The sequence below is a fragment of the Leuciscus leuciscus genome (genome assembly GCF_965113295.1).
Source record: "Leuciscus leuciscus genome assembly, chromosome: 7".
NCBI lineage: Eukaryota > Metazoa > Chordata > Actinopteri > Cypriniformes > Leuciscidae > Leuciscus > Leuciscus leuciscus.
The window spans coordinates 42,820,428-42,839,128 of record NC_138731.1 but is presented as its reverse complement, the minus strand read 5'-3'; the positions used below and the strand labels follow the sequence as shown (position 1 = coordinate 42,839,128).

General features: G+C 35.6%; 1 protein-coding gene across 4 annotated transcripts in view; it reads right to left on the bottom strand.

Moving 5' to 3' along the window:
- Positions 1–888: 888 nt before the first annotated feature.
- Positions 889–18,701, bottom strand: part of rbms1b (RNA binding motif, single stranded interacting protein 1b) — an 82,625-nt gene continuing 64,812 nt past the window's right edge. For all 4 annotated transcript variants that reach the window (XM_082174762.1, XM_082174761.1, XM_082174764.1 and 1 more), the window contains 7 exons: positions 17,926–17,975; positions 16,670–16,757; positions 16,245–16,295; positions 13,825–13,935; positions 11,322–11,402; positions 10,420–10,498; positions 889–5,362 (listed from right to left, as the gene is read on the bottom strand). In XM_082174762.1, the coding sequence (XP_082030888.1) occupies positions 10,427–10,498; positions 11,322–11,402; positions 13,825–13,935; positions 16,245–16,295; positions 16,670–16,757; positions 17,926–17,975 (453 nt within the window). In that variant the 3' untranslated portion in view covers positions 889–5,362; positions 10,420–10,426. The remainder of the gene's footprint in view (positions 5,363–10,419; positions 10,499–11,321; positions 11,403–13,824; positions 13,936–16,244; positions 16,296–16,669; positions 16,758–17,925; positions 17,976–18,701) is intronic.

Here is an 18,701-nt window from a genome sequence, read left to right as displayed (position 1 = left end):
TTGTCTGTGACAGGGCCTGACATTTTAGGGGTGAAATGCGTATAAAAATGTATTTTATTTAATCATAAAAACATGCTGAGATGGGATGATATGTGTTTCTCATAGTTTAACATGTCCTCCATATGTCTCAACGTTCAGATTTAAGAAAAATATATTTTTTTCCCCAAGATTTTTTAAAGTGGAAATGTACGTTTCTGGTAGAATGTCAAGTAACCACTCTTGTCTCTCTCTCTCTCATTTATTGTTAAGGATATTTAAATTCATAAAATATCATATCAAACTGTAATTTACATGATTTAATGTAATTTTTTTTTACATGTAAGTAGTTTGTTAATTAATTTTATTTTAGTAACAATTTTAGAGAAATCATACCAGAGTCACTACTTACCTGGAGCATTTGTGCACATGTGGTTAGGCTTGGTCTTGTAGATTAGATAGATGAATAGGTTTTGATATATACATTAACATTTGAGTGAACAATTGGAGCCTGATATATGTTTGATTCATGGTTTTAACCTTATGCATGTTACTGAATAATAGTCAATCTAATGGATCTGGACCAGAAATAGCAGCTTCTGGTCTTTCTTTTCCCCATGTCTCTGGAAAAGTGACGATATGAAAGCATTACACCTGGTTTGCTCCAGGTAAAGCTGGCTCTAGTAAAGTAGTGTGTCTCAAATCCAACTTTGAGTGGAGACACTGACACCTGCTGGTCAGAGTGAAGAACTGCAGAGAGGGACACACTGGTCACGTGGTAAACAGCAGGCAACTTCAAATGACAGTTCTGGCATTATTTACTTTATATGTTGTCTAAAGAAAACACCATAAACATATCATACCAGTAGTGCATGTGACGTGATGCTTTAGGTGAATGAACGACAACATGAATAAAACAAAATGTGTTTTTATTCAAAAAATTCTCAAAGAAATGAACAGAAATAAAGCTTAATTAACAATCTACTGGAAACAAAGGGTAAAAGGGGAGAAAAAGAGCTTTTTTTTTTGGCTTCAACAAACACTCCAGAAAACAAAAGAAAATATACAGAGGAAGGTTTCTGATAAACCGAACGTACAAGATGCCACTGGCAAGCGTGTGGCACGTAAAACAGAGGAAGAAATTACAAAATCAACTCTCATATAGATATCTCTATGAAAATCTTTTTATTGGTTTTATTTTTTCAAACAGTCTGTACAAAACTTCTCTCTTCATAAATTATTACTTTTTTTTTTTCATATAACTTAATGGCTGTCTAGTACATGATTTTTCATATTCATGAGCAATTTCTCTCTGCACAACAACTCTTTTCAACTCTTTGACCCAGACACAGATTGGCACTTCGGATTCAGATGTTACTAGCAGCATGAGCCACACAAGAACTCCACAGAAACACACTCGCTGCCACACACACACACACACACACACACACACACACACACACGCACGTCAAGAATGGACTCGGCTGTGAGCTGAGCACCACGGATACGCCGTTAAAACTCTGTCTGGACTCGGTCTGAAAGCAACGGTATGGAAGCCCATTTCAGACACATAAGAAAAGAAAAATCATGCTTTGGTAAATCATAATTATTACACAAGTCATAATTATGAGATAAAATGTCAAACTTATGATACTAAGTGAGATTTAACAATTATTTTGACGTAAAACGTGACATTTTTTGTCAATTTGGACTTTTTGTCAATTTCAACTTAGTATGTCATATTTTTAACTTTTTATCTCATAATTTCAACTTTTTATCTCATAATTTCAACTTTTTATCTCATAATTTCAACTTTTTACGTCATAATTTTGAATTATCACTTAAGTATTAATTTATCTTTTCATCTCAAAATTGACAGTCATAATTTTGACTTTTTATCTCATGATTTCGACTTTTTAAGTCATAATTTGCGACTTATCTCATAATTATGCCTTTTAAATCTCATAAATATGACTTTTTAAATCATAATTTAACTTTTTAATACCAAAAATATGATTTACCAGAGCATGATTTTTTGTTACATTTAATTTAGTAACACTTTATTTTAGTGTCCTTGTTACACGTTACATGTAGTTACTGTAGTAATAACTATTACTATTACAATTATGCATAATTACATGCAACTAACCCTAAACAAAACCTAACCGTAACTCTATAGTAAGTGCATGTAGTTAATTATTATCACTCAGTACTTAAATGTAGAATTACACTAACAATGACACCTTAATATAAAGTGTAACCCTTTATTTTAAGATGTCGTTGTTACATTGTACTTCCTCAAATAAACACTGAGTAATATTAATTATGTACTTACTGTAGAGTTACGGTGAAGGTTAGTTAATTATTATGCACTAATTATGCATAATTTACTGTTATTACTATAGTAAGTACATGTAACGTGTAACTACGTCACCTTATAATAAAGTGTTACGGTTTTTTTGTGTAACGTGCCGTAAATGGGCTTCATATAACAGTGATGTCACGGGACAAGCGCAACTTTCAGCATCGCTGTTTCTCACTCTCTCTCTCTCTCTCTCTCTCTCTCGCGCGCACGCTTTCTTGTCTACTTCCTATGGACTACTGGAATATCTTGTGATGAAAAGCAGCATTGTTTTTTGCTTTCGAAACGATGAATCTGAATGCTAAACGACACTAAAACAAACGCACAACTTTCCTTATAACGATAACAACAATAAAAATAATAAAAACTTTTTTGTTTGAAGAAGAAGAAGAAGAGGAAGAAGAAGAAGAAGGAGGAGAAAAGGATCAAAGTATCTGAAAAGAAAAAACCTGAAAGAAATCAAGTGTACATGGACAGCTCCTGAGCGGTCCGTTTGGTCTGGAGGGGCGGGCTGAACCTGCTAGCCCGACCAATTAAAACAGAGGACAACAAAACTCTGAGGTAGATAACCGGTCAACAAGACCCACCAGGTCAAAAACACAGTCTTTTGGAAGACAAATTAATGAATAAAGCCTTACTAAAGTATATTGTGAGTTTAGAAGAAAATAAAATACATTTTCCTGTAATGGATGCGATTATTGTTTCAAAGGCCGCGTCCTAAACCCTTAGTGAGCTGCCCGTCATATTTCCCCCAACACGTCACGTTTTTATCACCTGAAACATGCCGCCACTTATACTATAATGCAATTAAAGTTATTCCCAATTGTGACGTATATTCAAGTGAACGGGGACATATGTGGGCGGGGCTTGATTTTGTCTGTGGGGAACTGATTGGCTGATCTCATGTGAGTGACAGGTTGCCCCGCCCCCGTCATCAGAGAACAGAAGAGACGCTGCAAGAGGGACGGGAAGTTATTCTGATTCAAGATTATGAGGCACATAAACAAAACAAAACAAAAAAATGATGTGCACGGATAATTCATTTATAACAAATACGGCAATATTCCATAAAAAATATAGATTTCATGATTCGAGTTCGCAAAACATTTGGATTCTTTGGTAGTTTCAGTTTTGCTTTAAGGTTTGGTGTTTTTTTTTATTTATTCTACATGTTGTTTATAATGAATGCACACTATAATTGACATTTGTTTTATACTTGTGTTTTTCATTCCTGTTCTGCTCTGAATACATTTAAAGGATTGGTTGCGGAGTGACGGGAAATAAAACACATGTTTATTGTGTTCATAATATTTGTAAATGTTTCAGTTTATTTTCCCGGGAAATACGGCAGTAAGTGCACTAAGATGCCTACAAATCCTAAGACAGCATCATATATATCCTTCATTGAGAAGGCAATCCCATAATGCATAGAGTAAAATAAATAAATAAATGCATCGTAAAGCATGGCTAAAAATAGTCGATTCTAATGAAAAAGCACTAATAATTGTGTGTGCTTTGTACCTTTACTGCAACATGCCAATGCAAAACTCTCCTGAAGTCTGTTTTGTATGATGCATGTATTTCTTTAACAAATCATTATGAGTTATGATGCTCCCTCAGAAGGGCAGCTCACTAGGGGTTTAAAACGGTGCCGTCGTTTCAACCTGTCCTCGTTCCACGTTTCAGTTTCAGTTGTCTCTGCTCTGTAGTGATGTTTTCGTTTAGTTTGTGGCACTTGCTGGATCCAAATCGTCCTTCACGCTATCGGTGTCCGCACCTCGACGACTAAAGACAGCTGAATGCATATGTACAAAGAAGGCACATTCTCCAGAACTGCAATCTAGTCTGTTAAAAAGTCTCAGCGTGGCCCGCCTCGAGAGAAAACGTCCGCACGATCCCGCTTGCTTTGGTGAAGTAAACTCGAGATTTGTTTGCCCGCTAATAATCGAGCACTGACATCCACACGTTCAACCTCTCCTCGCCCGCCGAACCACTGCTGTTTCTTTAAGAGGTTTAACTCTGAACGCATCAAACCATTTTCGGTCTGACTGACAGGCCACGCCTCCCTCCCGCCCCCAAAATTAGCATACGAGTCAAAGCCCCTCCCACCCACACGAGTTCATCTAAAGCTAAACTACAACACCGAGATTTATAAACGAAAGTAAAAGGCGATTATCAAAAATGTGATCGTTCAGCAGAATTTCTACCACATTCAAACAACCAAAGGATCATCACCTCTGATTATAAAAACATTAAATCCTATGAAAACTCCATCAATGTTGTCACTCGAAACGGTTTGTACTCTAAAAGATCCGAAAAAAGCAAAACACCGAAATCCAAGCGCAGCGAAATTTTTTCCTTTTGCGAGATTGCTAAAAAAGCCCTATTCAGCTGATTTACAAGGCAGCGGCCGCACACGTCTCTTCTTCGGCCGCCGTACGGGAAAGAGTTTAAGGCAAATCGTATAAGACGAACAGATCGGTCAGACCGAAGATGAAGCACACAACAGAAAAACACATCAACGACACTCACACCGCAAGCACAAACGCATCTTTCTCAGGATGTCCGGCTGACAAATCTCTAAGAACAAACATCTGTTTCGGTACAAAAGAAGAGAGAGAGAGAAAAAAAACAAAACAAAACAAAAACAAATCTGAAATCATAAACACAAGAATAATATCCATGCACATTGAGTCGCATGATGAAGTTCCTGCATCTATGTGACAATCCTTGGTAAAAAATAATCAGTTTCCTTATTAAAATAAAACTTTTCTTTTTCTTTCCATTTCACTTTTTTTTTTTTTTTTGTGTTTTTTTTCTTTGTTAGCATCCTCTGATGAAATGAATCCTTGATTTGCACCTAATGGAACTTATACCAAAATAGTTGAAGTAGTTTTATTATAAAACCAAGGAACTCATCGTAGAACCTGTGCAAAAATGTTGATTCATCGGTAGAGCCGGTCCTTCAAAGGAAGCTGTTATTGATTTAGCAGTCGTCTCCTTCTCTCTCAACCTCACACAACCCTGGAAGGGAAGCAAAGTGAAAACTTCAAATCAATAGTTTGATACAAACACTGTAAGACTTTAATTCAGCAAGGATGCATTATATTGATCAAAAACAGTTTTTTGGTTTCAAATAAATGCTGTTCTTTTGAACTTTCTGTTCATCAAAGAATTCTAAAAAAATTAATAATCACAGATTACACTAAAATATGAAGCAGCACAACTGTTTTGAACAAAGATAATAATGATAAATGTTTCTTGAGCATCAAACCATCATATTAGAATATTTCTGAAGGATCATGTGACTCTGAAGACTGGAGTAATGATGCTGAAAATTCAGCTTTGAACACAGGAATAAATTACACTTTACAATTTATTACGAGTTATTTTAAAAGATAATAATATTTAATAAATAATAATAATAAATCATCAAATAAATGCAGCACTGGTGAGCTTTTAAAAAATCCCATCCCCAAACTTTTGAATGACAGCTTATAACATCATATATTTTCCAACATCTTTAACCAATTTCTCGGCAACAAAATATTTTAGATCTGAGCATTACTATAAAAACGTATATTAAAAATAAAATAAAAATCCATGCATGAAAATTGCAACTGTAAAATTACTATTTTTACTTCCAGGTTTACTTTCCATTTACTTTTCATCTCAAAATTTACAGTCATAATTTTGACTTTTTATCTCATGATTTCGACTTTTTAAGTCATAATTTGCGACTTATCTCATAATTATGCCTTTTAAATCTCATAAATATGACTTTTTAAATCATAATTTAACTTTTTAATACCAAAAATATGATTTACCAGAGCATGATTTTTTGTTACATTTAATTTAGTAACACTTTATTTTAGTGTCCTTGTTACACGTTACATGTAGTTACTGTAGTAATAACTATTACTATTACAATTATGCATAATTACATGCAACTAACCCTTAACAAAACCTAACCGTAACTCTATAGTAAGTGCATGTAGTTAATTATTATTAACAGGGTCACTCATTTATATGTCATTCCAACCTCTTATTTTTATTTCTTCCTTGACACACAAAACGAGGTTGAATCTTCCCGTCTGCAAGACTTCATAAATCTTATTCACGACTGTACAATTAAAAAAAAATCATGCCATGTATGAATCAAAGCAGGTTTAAGATCATTGATTCCTCCATGCCAATAGCCGCGTTTCCATTACTCTTCAAATTGCGCAAATTGAAATTGCGAATTGAAAATACGTTTAATGGAAACACGTCATTTTCGCAAAAACTCCCATTTATCGCAAAAAAGTTTTTATGCTCGCATGAGGTGCTTTTTCAGGCAATTCGAAAAAGACATTTTTGCGCATTAACAGGTCACCTGACGTAGATGACGCGGTGTGTTTGGACACAATACGAGACAGAGTTCTTTATTAAATTCATAAAAGACAAAAGAATGACAGGAATACTGAATTCTAAACCTCAAAGTAATGCCACAATCAAGACCTCGAAGCAGAAATGAGTGAGAAACACCTCATATGAGCCGCTCACAGGTATAAGGGTCTTTCCTTACCATTAATGATTGGAAAACACACATACGTCTCCTTTGATTAATAATAATGGCCAGTGCGGTGGCTGTGATATAGTACATAAACCTACCAACGTCCGTTACCATGATTTTTGGAATGATTTTGCTTATCGTGAGAAAAAATGAAGTTTTAGTCGCATAACATCGGTTAATGGAAACGCTGTAGTTTCGCAATAGTTTCTTTGTCGACATTTAAAAAAAAAAAAAAAAAAAAAAAAAGTTTTGCGCACATCTGTAATGGAAACGCCGCGCCTACTGACAGAAAATGACAAATGACGAAACCAATTAGCTGTATTGACAACTTTTAAGATACTTTTTTGTCCTTTTTGGATCTTGACAGTATGAATAACCATCAAATAATAAGTTAATAAAAAAAGTCTGGAATGAGGCAAGGGTGCATAAATGAGGACCGAATTGTCATTTTTGGAAGAACTATCTCTATAAGTTAGATCCGACACACACATCAGGACCAGTGAAGCAGAGAAGCATGACTACAGGTGACTCAAACTAATACGGCATTAAACCTGTTTATACTTCCAGACCAATCATTTCAAACTGATGTAAACCGATGATGCATCAACACTTGAAATGACCTCTAAACATTTAGATAAGAGTCCTCATGCAGTGCTTCCACATGCACAGGCCGTCCTCCTCCTGGAACCCAGAACGTCATAGAATACATTAGTTTTTGTGAATAATAAGATACCAAATAGATTTTGGGTTTGACCACATCTTCTGTTTGGCTGGCTGACAATTTCCAAAAATGTAAGATAAGAGGAACAGTCTATAATTTTAAATGATAGAAAAAGTATATTATTTAATTCTTATCAAATGCATTTCATTAAAAGGGTCCAATTAGGGCTTTCTCCAGCGTGAGTTATTCTCTATATCAGTGTCAGTGTTTCTGAACTCCCTGAAACGCCTCCATTGTAGTCTTGAGTTTCTTCCGGGAACAAACACGTCACAATATTCCTCATTTCAATAATTCATACGCAGAATAAAGGGGCGGAGCCTGGTTGAGTTAGTTAGTAGTGTGTTAAACTGGCGGTTATGGTAAGGGGCGGGACATTTCCCAAACACAATCAAAGAGCTTGACCAATCACAACACACTGATCCAGCCGACCAATCAGAGCACAGTGTGGAGGGGCTTAATAAGGGGCTTTCGCACCCGAGGAACATTTCATAGTTCCTATAACCTATATAAGTTTGAATAAAAACCTAATATACATTTTAAGGCCAGACAAGTAGTTTGTTGAGGGTTGGTTTGTAGGGAAGGACTACACGCCTGCGCACATATATTCAAACGCACATACCTATAGACTAGCGTTCTCACGGGTTCGCGCTTTTAAAGTTTGCGCAGAAAGAACTTAAGGGTTTTCTGTTAAAACAGTGTTGCGTTTAGCGGCCCCTAAGTTAATAACTAATGACTGAAGTTAATCAATCAAAACTAATTTTAGCTGGACAATAACTTTATTCTAGAGCTGCTATAAAGCCAAAACAATCTCTGCTACTTTAATTTCCTATTATCAATGTAAAGCTGCTTTGGAACAATCTATATTGTTAAAAGCGCTATATAAATGAAGGTGACTTGACTATAACCTGCTTTTTGGCGTATTTGCACCGCAGGAACTGGGATCAATTTTAGCTCTAGGAACGCCTTTTGGTGGGACTAATTAAGCTCCTACTTCAGGGTAGGCTCTAGCCCAGCACAATAGGAACTACCAGTGATGTAAGTGTATGCTGATTGGCCGAATGCATGCGAAACACTGACACACGCCACTTTATAGCCTATATATTTACTCCACGAACATGGAAAACAGCGATAGATGGACTGACGCCGAAATCCAAGAACTTCTCAATCCGAAGGGAATCAAACCAATCAACCTGGGCATCAACCACAGGGCAAATGCTATAATACATTTTCATATACCGCTTAATTTCTTTAACAGTTCTATCTAATACGGTATTAGACAGGACTGTTAAGCAGATCATAAACTAATAAAGATGGAGAATGGGAGAGCTGTGTGTTCAGGCGTTCTCAGCGCTGTCAAAATAAAAGTCTGCAGTTCATTCTGCGAATGCAACCAGGAAAATGGCCCTAGGGGAAAATGTAGTTCTCGTGGGGACGGCCTTGGTGACTAGTTCCTATAACTACCCAGTGCAAAAGCCCCAATGGAGACAAAAACTAAACGGGTTTCCCAAAGCCAACTATGGTTGCAAGTTCTGTCGTTACCAACACAATTCAACGGCGCTTGCAACCACATTTGGCTAATGATGCTTTTGGGTAACGCACCTCAGAGAATTAATGACAGACTGACAAATATATGTAAAATAACATTCATGAAGCATTCATAAGCATGAAAACCTATTCTAGTAGACCCCAAAAACTAAATCAAGACTTTGAAAAAGGGCATATTAGGTCCTCTTTAAAGGGTGACTCTCGCCAAAATGCAGCCTAGGCTCTTTTTGTTAATCTACTCGAGGCAAACTTTCGTGTAAAAGCATAATTAGAATGGAAACGCCACTTTTAAGATTGACCGTATTTTCGTTTTCGGTCAAAATGCCTTTTGAATGGGAGTGCTTGGGGCACTTCTATGATCGCATCAAAAATCACTATTTTTAAAACACTGAGAAGGCTCGACACAACATGAAACTGTGCTGGAAGTCTCACCAGAGGCTCTACACATGAACTCCAGCGCTGAGAACAGTGTTTGTGTACACAGAGTTTACTAAAAAGAAAGATTTTGAACAACTCACTGTCTCTGTGTCCGCCGGCATTTTGACAGTCAAAACTAGTCGATCTCCGAATGTGACGTAACAGGGAGGAGAGTAAAGATGGAAAGCTCCTAAAGCTTAGTTCCATATAAATTCACGGATAATTTGTTGTTTTGTCGTTAGTGAAAATCAATATTGATCTTGTATTTGAAAAAGGATCCTCATATAAGAAGCAATACTAAAATACTAAAATTCAGAGTCAGTTCATTCGCATTCGGAGATCGACTAGTTTTGACTGTCAAAATGCCGGCGGACACAGAGACAGTGAGTTGTTCAAAATCTTTCTTTTTAGTAAACTCTGTGTACACAAACACTGTTCTCAATGCTGGAGTTCATGTGTAGAGCCGCTGGTGAGACTTCCAGCACAGTTTCATGTTGTGTCGAGCCGCATTAGTGTTTTAAAAATAAGCTATCATAGAAGTGCCCCAATCACTCCCATTCAAAAGGCAATTTGACCAAAAACGAAAATACGGTCAATCTTAAAAGTGGCGTTTCCATTCTAATTATGCTTTTAAACGATAGTTCGCCTCGGGTAGATTAACAAAAATAGCCTAGATTGCATTTTGGCGAGAGTTACGCTTTAATGTTTAAATGGTTTATAGGAAAATCTCAGTTTTCTTTTCGATTTTTTGGGTTCCAAAAGCTTATGTTAAAACGACACACGCGCCGTTACATGATGTGTATGTGTGTACAGATCAACGGTGAAAGAAGTGAGTGACAGTACCTCTTCATCACTTGGCCTGCTGATAGGTATAAGGTGAATGATCACTGGACGAATCCACCTGAGGTTGTGGACTGTTCTCCTACAACAAAACATGCTTCAATTTCTCACATTTAGACACCAAATCAACACAAGAAAAGCAAGTCATCATACATTACAAGCTGAAATCAGAACAGAGATCTGAAGCACTAATATAATACAAGTCAGAATATAAATGACTGATTATTATTATTATTGTTATTATGTAATCGCTGATTATTTTGAAGGCAATTAACATGCGCTAATGGATGAATGTCACAAGAACATGCTCATGTCACTGAAAAACAAACAACATAATAGGTTTCCCATTCTGTAATACTGTCAAAAATAATACTATTATAATACTTTATCATATATATATATATATATATATATATATACACACACACACACACACATATACATACATGTATATATATATATATATATATATAAATTAAATAATATTAACTATTAATCAATAATTTTATAATTGATATTCAAAATATATCATTGCATAAATTAAAGGCAATACACAAAATACTACCCTAATGTATAAATACTTTAATACTTAAATTTAAATACTATATTATTATTGTTATTATTATTATGCATCATAATTGGGAGAATGTGCTTAATTGTCATGAAGATAATCTCACAGAAAAAAAAATCTTTTTCTTTGAGCAAAATATGCTATTCTATATCTTTAGTTTGATTTTGGAGTGAACGTGTTCCCAGGACATGTTCTTAACACTCAGCACAGTTGCACAAGCCCAGTCTGTTCTTGAACTTTTCTCCATTTATGGTGATTGTGAACTCACACAGTTCTTGAGTACAGGACGAGGTTAAATCTGTGTCTGGGAAAGTGTGTGTGGACATGAACCCACCTCTACTGAGACTGCGGTGGTCTGCATGTGAGTGTATGGAGGGATGTACTGCCCCTGGAGAGCTGGACTGGCTGGCATATACTACAGGAGACACACACACACACACACACAGAGAGAGAGAGAGAAAACATCAACATATGCGGCTACAAACCTGCACACTTTGCTGCTGTAGTGTTTTTTTTGTGCTCTCATTCTGTCAGCGTTTTTTTATTTGGTTACTTTTGTGTATTTCTGCTGAGATCAACTGTTGTGCATGATCCATGTGTGGCCTGTATATGTTTAAATATAGGCCTATGCATTGTTTTGCAGCGTTTGGCCAATTATATGCTGAATCAGTGTAACCCAAAAAAAATATTATTGCACTATAAAAAAAAAGTCCAACATAAAAGTTTGTTAATGCGATGTTTTGTTTACTCAAAATGTACCCAATTAACGAGTACATCATGAATCCATCTTCAAGCCGCATGCAGTTTTGTTTATTAACCGCTAGAGCGCTAAAAGTTACATAGTGTACCTTTAAATTGTTCAATACTATTATTATCAGAAAATGTGTTCCATATTGTGGCCTTTATGTTTTAATTGCAACTTGATAATTCACCAGTAGGTGGCGCTTAAGGTCAGTCATTTACATCCAAAATTGCATATTTCCCTACTTTACGTTTACATTTATGCATTTGGCAGACGCTTTTATCCAAAGCGACTTACATTGCATTTCAAGGTACACAATTACATTCTTATCAGTTCTTCCGTTCTTCTTAAAAAACAGTATGTGACGAATAGTGTGTCCGAATTCACAGTACTCATAATAGAGTAGCAAAGAGTACCCAGATGACCAAGTGTGCATAAGATGGAATCTTTACTATCCCATGAGGCTACAGGAGAGGATTTGTGTATGACAGTGAAGGGACGCAATTGACGCTGGTAAGTCACATGATTACATTCATACTACACGCATTCATACTACATAGAATGCACTTTTTTAGAGGTTGCAAAGTAAGTAGTTGCATGGAAACCTGGATGACACGGTGCTTTTGCCAAAATGTGCAGCATACAACAAACTACTTGGTAATATTTAGCATTGCATAGTGCATACTGTTTAAAAAAACGCATAGTAAGCAGTGTATAAAGGTCATTCCATTCTGAACACAGCCAGAGCTTTAAAGGTGCAGTGTGTGATTTTTAGCGGCATCTAGTGGTGAGATTTGCGAATTGCAACCGGTCAATAACTCGCGGCCTTTCCTTCAAATTGCAAACTCGAATGAGAAGCTACGGTGGCCGACGTAGGACCGTCAGCAGAGAGTAGCAAGTCAAGCAATGAGGTTTCTCTATATTATATTTTATATTAAATTATATTTACTTAATTATTCAGTAAAACCACATGTTATTGCGATTGTTATTTTTACTTGTTTATCATTGTGTTAGTCTTTTATTCACTGACTTTACCATAGCTTGTTTCCATGCTAGTTAGTATAAGATAAGAGCATCAAAGCAGCTAACTTAGGTAAGGGGAAATAGCTAAAGTTACGATGTCCGAGGCGTCGTTCAGACAGCATGTTTTTCTCCACGTTTGCCGCGTCAGGGACAACCTTATTCTGCTGCGTCTTTTTCTGCTGCTTCTCATTCAAGTTAGTGACGAAACACGCTCTGTAGTGCTCTGTTCGCTGTCGGCTACGGTAGAAACATGACGTCACAGTATGTCGACCTTCATAGAAGGGGGTGGCCGCGGTTATGTAGATATAAATGACTCATTCTAAGGTAATAAAAACATAACGGTTCATTAAGTGAGGTCTTTATACACCACTGAAAACATAGTTATGGATCTTATATTGCATTTCTGTCAGTAGATCCTCAGAAATATCACACATTGCACCTTTAAAGGGTTAGTTCACTCAAAAATGTAAATTCTGTCAGTAATTACTCTCCCTCATGTTGTTCCAACCCCGTAACACTGTCGTTCATCTTCGGAACACAAATTAAGATATTTTTGATGAAATCTGAGAGCGTTTGTCAGAACGGAGGCTCACTATTGGCCGACACTGGTCATGTGTGTGATGCCGGCCAATAGTGAGCCTACGTTCTGACGTACAACCCAGAAGCGCTACGCTGTTACACTACGAATAAATGAGAATAGTTGAATAAAGTTGTTATTTTTGTGTTTTTTTGCGCACAAAAAGTATTCTCGTCGCTTGATAAACTTAAGGTTGAGCCACTGTAGTCACTTGGACTATTTTAACGATGTCTTTACTAACTTTTCTGGGATGGCAGATATCGATTACCCAGAAGCCTATGGAGGAGTGAGACAGCTCTCAGATTTCATCAGAAATATCTTAATTAGTGTTTCCGAAGATGAACGAAGGTCTTACGGGGTTGGAACAACATGAGGGAGAGTGATTACTGACAGAGTTTAAATTTTTAGGTGAATTAACCCTTTAACAACTGCAAGTGATTCAGCAGATTTAGAAGAAACAAGACAGTAGTGTGAGAAGTGTTGACTTGTGCTCACCGTTCCTGCGCTGCCCAGAGAGAGGTGACCCATCTGCTGTGTGAGAGGACTCATCATGGACGTGGGCTGCAGAGACATGGAGTGATCTATAGAGGGCGATATCACTGCTCCCTATGATGGAACGGGACATTTACATTACATTTAAATAAATATTTGTTATTTGAAATAAATAATACTTGACTATTTTACAATATTTTTCAATATGTATTTTCAAGCTAAATAATTTGCTGATATGCATGCTCTTTTCAAAAGGAAACTAAAACTAAAATTAGTCAAATTTGTTGTCATTAATTGAAATTAAATAAAAATGATAAATATTCAAAGAAAAACGTAATAAACTTATATAAGAAATGTTGCAACTAACTGAAATAAACTAAAATATGTATTTCCAGGCGTTTGCAGTATGAATTTGCTGATTTGCTCTTTCTAGTTTTTTTTATTGTTTTAACAAAAATTATTAAAACTCATTAATTGAAATAAAGCTAAAATAAAATAAAATATCAATATTAGATGAAAATAATTTTTGTACTGTACTGGAGTAACTTTGTACTGGAAAAAAAAATAAAATCACAATTACTGTTCAAATTTGTCCTCATAATATTTGACCAATAAAATTTTGTTACAAAAAATTCCCTCAAAGAAAAAAGTTGGAAATTTTGGAGCAACTTACTACAAAATTGCTTCCCAAAATTCATGTTTTTTTGCTAATTTTCACTGCTGTGCTTTAAAAAATAATAATGTTCACTAAAAAACAGATCCTGGTAATACCATAGATATCTTTGCAATGTATGATAGATGATGGTTTGTGATATTTAATATGAAGTAAATGAGACCGAGAGTGTGTGGCACCTGTGAAGTGTACAGTGTCGGAGATCGGGGTCTGTCTGGGATGTGTGTGTGTGATGAGTCCTGCTTTCTTACGCTGTGAGTCAGACTCCGTATATTTAAGAGCTATGAGGCATCAGCGCCATTACTGGCCTTTAAATGCCACAGTTTCCGCATTAATGACCCACGGCACTCAGCTCTATACGCACTGACTCATACAGAAATCATAAGCCCATTATACCACACATTACTTATATACATTATACACCCACTCAAATAGAAACACACACACTCTCTTCCTGTTTGATGTGTCATTCATGCAGCCGAGCTTCACTTAGTACCTGCAATCTTAGTACCTCATCACTGATCTCTATCTCACACACACACACACACACACACACACACCCCTCAGGTTCTTTATGCTGGCGTGGGCTTCAATGACACTGTACTACAGCATCTGTGTGTGATTTAGTGTTAGTGCACTTATGCAAACACACACACACACACACACACACACTCACACCAGTGTTTCCTGCACAACCGCGGCGGCTGCTGCTCATCAAGAGTAGGAAGCACATGTCACGTATCAGGGACAAAATGTGAACTTTGATGTTATAGGCAGTGTTACTCCTAAAAGCAGCTTCTCAAATGACGGAATGGAAATAATTGACAAAAATGTTTTCGTACGTTATTTACAGTAAGACATGACATATTCGTGACCGTCTGATGACTTATGATGTCCAACTGCGTTATTTTTAAAAGAAATGACGGCAATGCAAATTTGTAAGGTTATGAAAACTTAAATCCGTTTAATTATTAATTGTTTAATTACTGGTTGTTCATATGACAACATTTTTATTTTATTTTATTATAAATAAACTAAAACAAAAGAAATAAAAATCTAATAAAAAAATAATAAAAAGTAAAATATTAAAATAAAATAGAAATAAGTAAAAAATTTAAAATGTAAAAAGAATGTAATGTAACTACAATAAGGTTTCATAGTTAACTACATTAGGTAATGAGATAAAAATATTCCTAAAGCATTTATTAATCTGTTATGTTAATCTCAATATTTACTAATATCTGATTAAAATCCGAAGTAAACATTAGTTAAAGAACCTGAACAATAAACAGTTGTTATTTATATTAATTAATGTTAACAAAGATGAACAAATACTGTAACGAATGTACTGCTCATTGTCAGTTAATGCATTAACTAACACAACTTTGTTGTAAAGTGTTACTAAAAAATAAATAAAATAATATAAAATAATAAAATAAAATAGGCTAAATAGGCCGTGCAGAAATATATATATATTTTTTTATATAAATGGAAACTTTAGACTTTTAATTCTGTTTGGATGAGCAATGCTGTCAAATATTGATGTGCCAGCCTACGGTTAGACTTATTAACTCTATTATTTGGCATAAGTTTGTTCATTCTGATAATCGATATATTGATGTGGTTTGCTGCATTAGTGAGTCGCCCACACACTCTCAGTCTAAGAGCAGTTCAAGTGTAGATCTCCCACACACACACACACACACTGTTGAAGACCAGCATGACCTGGACCTTGAGAGATCAGACTCACCGGATGCTGCATGATGTAGGGCTGATGGGTCACCCAGGATGGATTCTGGACCTGAACGATACAAACACAGTCCCTTAAAGCGTTAGTTCACACAAAAATGAAGATTCTGTCAGTAATTACTCTCCCGCAACCAAACTTGATAAACTTAAGGTTGAGAGACACTGTAGTCACTTGGACTATTTTAACGATGTCTTTACTAACTTTTCTGGGCTGGCAGATATCGATCCCCTAGAAGCCTATGGAGGAGTGAGACAGCTCTCAGATTTAATCAAAAATATCTTAATTTGTGTTCCGAAGATGAACGAAAGCCTTACTGGGTTGGAACAACATGAGGGAGAGTAATTACTGACAGAGCTTTCAGTTCTGACACATCCACCTCTGAGACCTCGATCGGTCTGTTTGATCTGAACTGGATATTATGTTACCTGGTATGTGGACACAGGTGAGATGTATGTAGACATGGGCGCCTGTGTGATCATTCTGTTTGTAATACTGTAGGCGGTCGGATAGAATCTGTAGAGAGATGAAAAGGACATATTTAAGCAATTATGTATGTGAGGCTGTGCAATATTGTGAATATAGTCTGATAGCATTGAATATGAGTATTCTGCCTTTTAAGAGACCTTCTGTTATATACATATTTGTAAATATAATTCTATTAACATGTATAAATATATAATACTTGACTATTTTACTCAACTAATAACGTTTGTACGTTATTATTAGCATAATAAGCATTTGTAGTGTGAACTGATGTGCATGCTCTCTCCAGTGTGGTTATTGTGAAGTAAAACAAAAATGTATTCATTGAAAATAACTCATTAATTGAAATAAGGCTGAAATAAAAACATATATAAATATTAGATGAAAAATTAATTTACTCTTTTTTTTGTGCCATGGCAACTCTATGAAACAAAATAATAATAATAAATAATAATAATATTATTAATAATAGTGTTGTTATTGTTAACTGAAACCAAAACTTATAAAGAGCATAAATAAGTATGAAATAAAGCGGATTTAAAATAATGAAATTAAGATTTTAAACCCAAAAACCTTGAAATGTTGCAATCAACTGAAATATAAGTTTACGTTAAAGTACTAAAATTACTAAAAGAGAAATAAAAATAAATGAAAGCTAAATAGAATCAAAACTAATAAACTAGAATTAAAATGAAAGCTGAAAATATAAAAATACGAGCTATTTAAAAAAATATTAATAAATACTACAATCCCTGGCAAACAATTATGGAATCGTCAAACTTAGAGGATGTTCACTCAAGATTTTTTACTTTATAGCAAACTAACAAATCACAGATATGACACAAAAAAGGGTTTTGTTCAATAACTTAACATTCTGGCTTCATGAAACATACCTCAAACATATCCACTTATTTAAAAAAATATATTTTTATTAATGGAATGTCTTTTCTCAGAGCAAGTAGAGGAAAAAAGTATGGAATTAATCAAATTAATAAAACATTTTTACGTGAATTTGTTTGAGGTATGTTTCATGAAGCCAGAATGTTCAGCTATTGAACACAACCCTTTTTTGTGTCATGTTTAAGCTGTTTATTTGCTATAATCGGGGTGAACATCCTCTAAGTTTCAGGGGTTGTATAATACTCTACAAATACCACAGTAAAACACTGGTTCTTTCTGAACTCTTATTGTCTCGTACCCATTTTGCATAGCAGCTGTGGTGGGGTCGTATGTGAGGGTCATGCCAGCCTATGAGAGAGAGAGAGAGAGAGAGAGAGAGAGAGAGAGAGAGAGAGAGAGAGAGAGAGAGAGAGAGAGAGAGAGAGAGAGAGAGAGAGAGAGAGATAAAACAATTATTACACTATTCAGTTCATAAGCAAGGCAAGTTTCATACACTATGGCAATTCAAAGTGCTTTACATGGAAAGGAATACAAATAATCACAAAATAAAAGCAAGGAAAATTAAAACAGTTATTCAAAATGCTTTACATAGAAAGGAATTAAAATTTCACACTATGGCAATTCAAACTAGCGTGGGAAAACCCAGACAAACTTCTGGCAAATTTAGATTTGCTCTGCAAGTAGTCTGGCAAAGAGCTCATTCAAGCCCATTTCTAATCTCTCGAAATCGTGGCACCAATCAGAAACGTTGAGGCGGGCTTTACACGATGACGATCGCTCTGATTGGTTTTAGGTCTATCCAATTGCGCCCAGAGGCATTTGAGCGACGTCCGTTGGTGAAGCGCATCAACTTTTAAATGCATTATTATATTCAAATTGCAAACACATGAGGACAGTCTCCATGAAAGACCCACTGGCAGATGAACGTGCTACTACACTTCTCTCCGAAACGGTAGGAAATTAAATTAGATTTAATAGAGGATTTTAACTGTGACGAGATGATTGACAGGACAGTTTACGTGACAGGACGCACGCGACAGATCCGTCCGATAAAGATGATGAAGTAGTGTGTCC